This window comes from Apium graveolens, chromosome 9, assembly GCF_009905375.1.
Source record: "Apium graveolens cultivar Ventura chromosome 9, ASM990537v1, whole genome shotgun sequence".
In the NCBI taxonomy this organism is placed as follows: Eukaryota; Viridiplantae; Streptophyta; class Magnoliopsida; order Apiales; family Apiaceae; genus Apium; species Apium graveolens.
The window spans coordinates 133,272,125-133,278,904 of NC_133655.1; the positions used below are offsets into that span (position 1 = coordinate 133,272,125).

Sequence of the window (6,780 nt, forward strand, 5' to 3'; positions counted from 1 at the left end):
TTTATTTGAAATGGACGATTTATGTTTTTTGTTCAATGTTTAATATTCTTTATATATTAGTTAATATAATTTAGAGTTCACTATCTCTGAATACGATATACCAATTAGTTTAATTTATACAACAATTGACGTTTAAAAAAATTGTCATATAACAAGCTTGCGTAGCGCGGATAAAAATCCCTAGTATATATAATAGATAGATTTAACCTCCTAGCTGCAATGAAAATTATGAAATTAAAATACACATAAATAATATAAATCTCAGTTTAATTGCGATCGTTCCAAATTCCCTGTGCGTATAGCTTCATGCACTTGAAAAAAAGAAAAGAAATTCGAAGTAGAAAACACTTCGTGTCAGATACTCTAACAAGAAGATGTCGTCCATCTTCTCAGGATAACACGAATGCCTATTAGTTGTTACAAGGTGTATTTCTCCTCCCATGCCTATATACATATTACACTCTGAATTGCATAATAAGTTTTCCATCTAAATATAAATTTGTCAAAGAGATTCCTTTGCAGGGTGCTTAAAAATTACGAACATGAGAATCCTTTGCGAGGTGCTTAAAAAACAGGGTGCTTAAAAATTACGAACATTAAATTCCTTTGTGAGGTGCTTAAAAATTACGAACATTAGATTCCTTTGTGAGGTGCTTAAAAATTACGAACATCAATTCTGAAAGGGAAGTTTTAGAAAACTGATTGGTCTACTTCATCATTTTTTGCCTTGTTGCATTTCCAAATTCGCACAACGTAGTAAAGAGGTCTCATTTTATTTTAGCCTTCAAGACGATTTAGTCGATTAAAAGCATAAATTGGGCACATGGGATTTCAGGTACATGCTAAAGTTTAAAAAGTAAGCAGAGGTAAAACACATTAAACCTTTAGGCCTTGACCACAAAATGAAGTTGAGAATGGATGGGAAAAGGGTGAACAGAGAAAACAAAAATATGCCAAGGCATTGTTTAACAAGTGAAACCGTTCTTATAAGCAAAACCAGCCTGATTTTACCTCTCGACTATTAATTAATCAATATATATAGTACAAGAAAGATTTCTTTTGGTAAAATTTAGTAGAAGCGGGTAAGAGTTCATTATATAGATAGCCTAACTTTTATAATTGTCAGAAGAGTGTAATGAGTTTGAGATGTTCTTAGCGCAGATGAATGATAACAAAATGCAAGAAGCACGTGTTTGGGATTCATTTTCCATGAGAAGGTAATAGGTTTCACTCTAAGAATTTGATTGCTGAACCATTACATTTATACAACAAATATTTTAAATATAAAATATGACACAGAAACTTGGATAGCAAAGGTTTAGTGGCAAGTGAAAAGGCATATAGTACAGACTTAATATTTCACTATTAATAGTACATGCTAAAATTAAAAGCATTAAAATCAAAAAACTTGTTTCTTTCCGTACATGGCAAGAGGGTCTCACAAATATTTCCTTGCAAGGGCACGTACTTTTGTATCAAAATGAGACGATTTGATGCAAGATCCGGGCAGATAGAGAGGATTCAGAAGAACCTGCAGTTCATTCATCAATCAGACAAGATTATGAGAAATCTCAATGTTCTTATATCAAACAAGGCATAGAGAAAATAACGAAAGACCACTAGAAACATAAGCCAGTTCTTTCAGACAGCTTCAAAACGGGATGTCAAACGTATTCAGATGGAGGAAGGCTTAGAAATTGATTAGTAAAACTAAGATAAGAAAAGTGACAAAATAGGCCATTTTAAAGAACTGAATGTCACTTTTCTTGAACAGCAAAAATTTTAAATTTTCTCCTTCAATTTCCTGAGGATTGTAATTTTACAGGCCAAGAAGGACGTCTTTCATATACAAAAGCACCCAGCCAGATCCACTCTTCAAACCAAAAATGGACTTTCGAGTGGGGAAGTGTTAGAATATTAATATATCATCCAGTTAGGCCTCTGACACCTTAAGGTTTTAGAGGAGCTAATTACTTAACAAGATATGCTCACAACATGAGCAAAAAATTGGTATTCCTGCTTCAAGAGCATTCTTGTTACTTTAAACATCAAGTGATCTTATTAAAAGGAACCGGTTACTTAACAAGACATGCTCACACCATGAGCAAAAAATTGGTGTACCCGCTCTTAACAAGATATGCTCACACCATAGCAAAAAATTGGTGTCCCACTTCAAAAGCATTGGCTGTTACGTTAAACATTAAGTAATCTCAGTAAAAGGTGCACAATCAGATTTGTAGAGCAACCACAATAAAATTATAATTAAACCCACAGACCTTGCTGCAATTTTCCTTATATAGAGTTATTTAATATAATTTTTGAAGCTGTCAACAATCGTGTACTAAGAGCCTATTTGCGTGTGCTTAAAGTTGTGAGCTCTGTGAATAATATAAGATTGTTGAATAGTACAAGATACCGGTAGGACCTTCCTCCAAGGTGAGGAAGGCCAATAATGATTATAACTTTAAGCTAAAAAAATGAGCGGTTGGGTAATAAGTTATAAAATGATTGAATTTCAAAATATAGCTTAAAAGCCAGAAGTTAGTGCCCGTTTGGGAAATCTTAAAATAAGTAACTTATGACTTAAAATGAATAAGTGACTAGTAGATTAATGTTTATAAGTTATATAAGTGTTTGGATAAAAGTTAGAATTTTTTTTACTTAATTGAAAAAATTTAAATAAATTTTAAATACAATTATCTTAATTCGTGAATATTAAATTAGAAAAATATTTTAAAACACCTATTTTAAAATTAAAGTTAATAAAAAACAAAAAAACTCAAAATAAGTTGAGAAAAAGTACATCATTACTAACATTCAACTTATCAGCTTATAAGTTGTAAATTCAACTTATAAATTAGGTCGACAAACACTCCGAGATAAGTCATTACGGATACGTAACTTATAAGCCGGTACACAAACAGGCCCTTAGTAAGAGGGGGGTAATTTTTCAACTAATGTAATTTCTTTTTTATAATTTATTTGACAAAAGTTAATATCATCATTCGTATATACAACTTATAATTTTTTTTTACATTTATAAATATAATAACCCATAAATTATACAAAACCATAAATTTACCCAAACAGATACTAACTTAAAAATTTAACTATGAACTTTTTATTTTAAGCAACTATAAATCATAAGTAATTTTTATAATTTTAGCAAAGCGGGCTCTTAGTCTAAGATCGGTTTGGTTTCCACTCATTGTTCATAAATCGCTCATTAGTCACACATAATTTGTCTGAATATTTCCACTCGCTTAATATTTCACACACAGTTTCTTGCACCGAAAGCTCCTTGATATGGAATTCTAAGAAGATTGTCAAATTTCCATTTGGTGTCTCTTTAATTATACAATACGACCTTAAACCAAAAAATAATAAATAGAAGAGAGTGAAAGTATAAGAAGCACTGTACAAATTGTAAAACAAGTAGCACGCATTCCTGAGCTGATATTGAGCCCAATAGTTAACCTCTTCTCTTGGTTACCAAGAGACCAAGAATTTCAGGGGCGGAGCCAGGGCCAGGCTTCTCAGGATGCAGTAATATGTTGGTCAATGGTGAATAAACCTGACCAAAGAGTAAAAAAGCACATGGAAATAAGAGAATGAGGTTACCTTAATATATAATTCATGAACCTCTTGAAAGAAGCTTTTGATTCCGTCATCATTCCGTGAGTCATGCAGCAGCATCAATCGTGTATGTATGGCTTGATCCGTTATGGAAACTTAAAGATAAAATGGAATACGTATCTATTGCTAGCAGTTAAATTTAAACAAAATTTTCAAACTAGGAAACCCAAAAAAACTATGAAACAAAAAGAAGATAAACTAGAATAAAATGTTAAGTGCTAAACCTTATCTTGTAACAACAAGCACATGACAAATGTCAAAAAGTACAGAATACTTGTCCAAATGCTAGAAGTAAATATATAGTTTTCATAATTAATGTAATATTAGTAAATTTAAGTAATCAACTCTGGTGAATTCAGGTAATCAACTCTGGAAAACAAAACAAAACTATGAAAACAAAGTATATACAACAAAAGTACCTAACTCATAAACCTCAATGTACTATTAGTCCCATATCTAAGCCTTAGAAATAATACCTCTGCATTATTGTATTACTGTGTTTGTGGCTGTGAATCTGTGAATAATAACAGGAAAATTAACCTTTTCCTAATTGGCGGGTTAAAAAAGTAGTAATAGTATAATATCAAAATTTAGCCAGTTTCTGAAAATATCATGAACGGGTAATCAATAATTAATGTCTAGAAGAAAACAAGTAGTAGGATATGACCTGCAGTCACATATACAGAAACAACCAAATCATTGAACCTGTCAATTGATTTTAAAAACCTGAAAGACGGAAAAAGATCAATTAACACTTCGAAAAGAAGTAGATAGAAATGAAGGGGAAATTTGGTACAATAACAATATAAAGAAAAAGAAGCAAGACAATTCATAGATTAAAAAAAACACAAAGGATGACAAAATATGAAATCTTACATTGCACTTGTTGTCCATGCTATGTCCTGGACAATATCCAGTGCAGCATGCAAAATGAACTGGTGCTCATGGGAAGCTTCTTCCTTCTAGTACGAGAAAAAATATACAGGTGTATCACCGTAAGAGCACATCCACTTAACAAAATCAGAACAAGTATAGCAAAATAAGAGGACAACCATTCAACAGGAAGATAAATACACAAGCAAGTTTGGTATACTTTCCGAAGTTTCTAGTCTAGTGCTTCAACTACTGTCTATATAGTCCTTTAAATTCCACATAGAGGATAACCATTTAAATAATCAAGAAAATCCCCAATGGAATATTCAATGTCCAATATACTCGATTTTTCAAGAATTTAAATGTGTTTACCAATAGCATGTTCTACCATCAACTAATAAAAACCTTTAGAATAATTAAACCACATAAAAATCGCAAAAAAAAAAAATGACAATGAGAAGAACATACTTTAGGGGCAGTACCGACTTCAGCTTCGTAAATAGGAATGTCATTTCGGCTCACAATCATAAAGCACGCTGTACTAGTCATGCTGATTGATCCTTCAACTTAACTTGAAAACACCTGCAACAAACAAAATTTCAAGAGCATTAAAAAAAAGCACAAAAAAATTGAACTTAATATCTTAAATCTCTTCACGAGTAGAATTTCAAAATTAGTCAAATATTTACACAGAGTAAAGAAGCTAGATTGGCCTAATATCATCACATCAATACAATAAACCCATGAATAGTAAAACATACATGAATATATATCCATAGAATTGAAGAGAGAAGGATGGAGACAAATCAATTTGGTAGAAGCAGATTGTACAATGAATTGATTATAGAGCTTAGAAGCAATACCTTTGAAGAGAGATAGAGATCGAGATTGAAATTGAGAGAGATTAAATTTGGGCGAAAATACTGAAGCAGAGAACTTAACTACTGGTAAATATATATGCTTGTCTACAGACTTTGACTTTGCTTTAAAATGTGGTCTATACTTTAAAATATCTATTAAAATTATTCTAAAAGATAAAAAAATTTAATTTTTTAAATCTCAAGTAATAAACTTTAATCAATAAATTTTAATATATTATTTTTCAAAAACATAACATAGAATATCTTGATTTTATATTTTGAACGGTAATGTAGATTTATAAAATTATAAATATATAATTATTAGTATTATTAATCAAATTACTTTACTTTTGAAAGTTAAATTAATATTATATTTGTGTACATTCTCCCCAACTCTATAAGTTGTGATAAATGTGATAGTTTTACCATGATCTGACTTTGGACAATTTATTAACCATTCTAAAATTACTAATATTTTTGGATCAAAATAAGATGGATTTTATATTATTTTTTGTGTGCAACCCCTCGTTTAAACATGGACAGTTTAAATATGGACAATCCGCCGACAAAAAAATGTACAGACCATATATCAAAAATGCACGGTCTAAATAGTGAGAGGCATATACCAACTTATCTCAAACTTGTTTACAACACTCTAATTGAAAATAATAATGGTGTTGTTAGTCAAAATAATTGACACGATAAAAAATGTTAAAATTTAACGGGAGTTATATTTTATAACACGTGCCGGCACTAATTACACATACGATTGACACCTATTTGTTTGTATTTAGTAAATTAGCAATGCATCTTAGCTGAATATTTATTGATAGTATATAAGTAACCTGGTTAAGGCCCTACCTGAATCTAAGGGATAACAGGTTCAATTAATGGACCAAGACCCCCCTCACCCAGTGCAATCAAGTGGAGAGACCCATGCTCTGGTCCAGCCAGGATCTAATCCATGACTTGGATCATCTCCTAACCAGGGTCCTGCCCATGACCTGTATCACCTGCCTACCTGGATCCAGCCCAGAACCAGGATCACCCTGAGGGGGGTCCCAGCAAGCACATGCACACTCCACAACCAGCCAAGGAAGGGTACGTGGGCACGTGACGATGACAGCTATCAACAACTAACATATCAGACAAACACGGCGTGTGTCAGAGTACCGTTAGGACATCCTGAAGGTGGTCCTCGCCTGGACACGTGAATGTAATCCACCCAAGCCAGGTGTCATCCGCCTCTAGATATATACCCCCAAAGATGAAGGGTTTAGGGGTTAGACATATTTTATTACACACACTCTCATATACACGGCTTATACACACAGCCACCCAAGTCCTATCTATCTTCATCTTCCCCAGCCAGACTCTTATTCTCACACCGGAGGCGCCGCGGGGCTCAAAC

The 6,780-nt window shown here is 32.5% G+C and overlaps 1 protein-coding gene across 4 annotated transcripts; it reads right to left on the bottom strand.

Moving 5' to 3' along the window:
* Nucleotides 1-1,260: 1,260 nt before the first annotated feature.
* Nucleotides 1,261-5,507, bottom strand: LOC141686621 (uncharacterized). Of its 4 annotated transcripts, none has more exons than XM_074491653.1 (6): nucleotides 5,373-5,507; nucleotides 4,978-5,091; nucleotides 4,513-4,595; nucleotides 4,298-4,362; nucleotides 3,622-3,704; nucleotides 1,261-1,531 (listed from the first exon to the last, which is right to left on the bottom strand). In XM_074491653.1, exons 2-6 carry the CDS (start codon nucleotides 5,056-5,058, stop codon nucleotides 1,439-1,441), a joined length of 405 nt encoding a protein of 134 aa, XP_074347754.1. In that variant the 5' UTR covers nucleotides 5,059-5,091; nucleotides 5,373-5,507; the 3' UTR covers nucleotides 1,261-1,438. The 4 variants fall into 4 exon arrangements, with proteins under 4 accessions (XP_074347754.1, XP_074347752.1, XP_074347755.1 ...); XM_074491651.1 differs by having other exon boundaries at nucleotides 4,513-4,598; XM_074491654.1 differs by having other exon boundaries at nucleotides 5,271-5,413.
* Nucleotides 5,508-6,780: the final 1,273 nt, after the last annotated feature.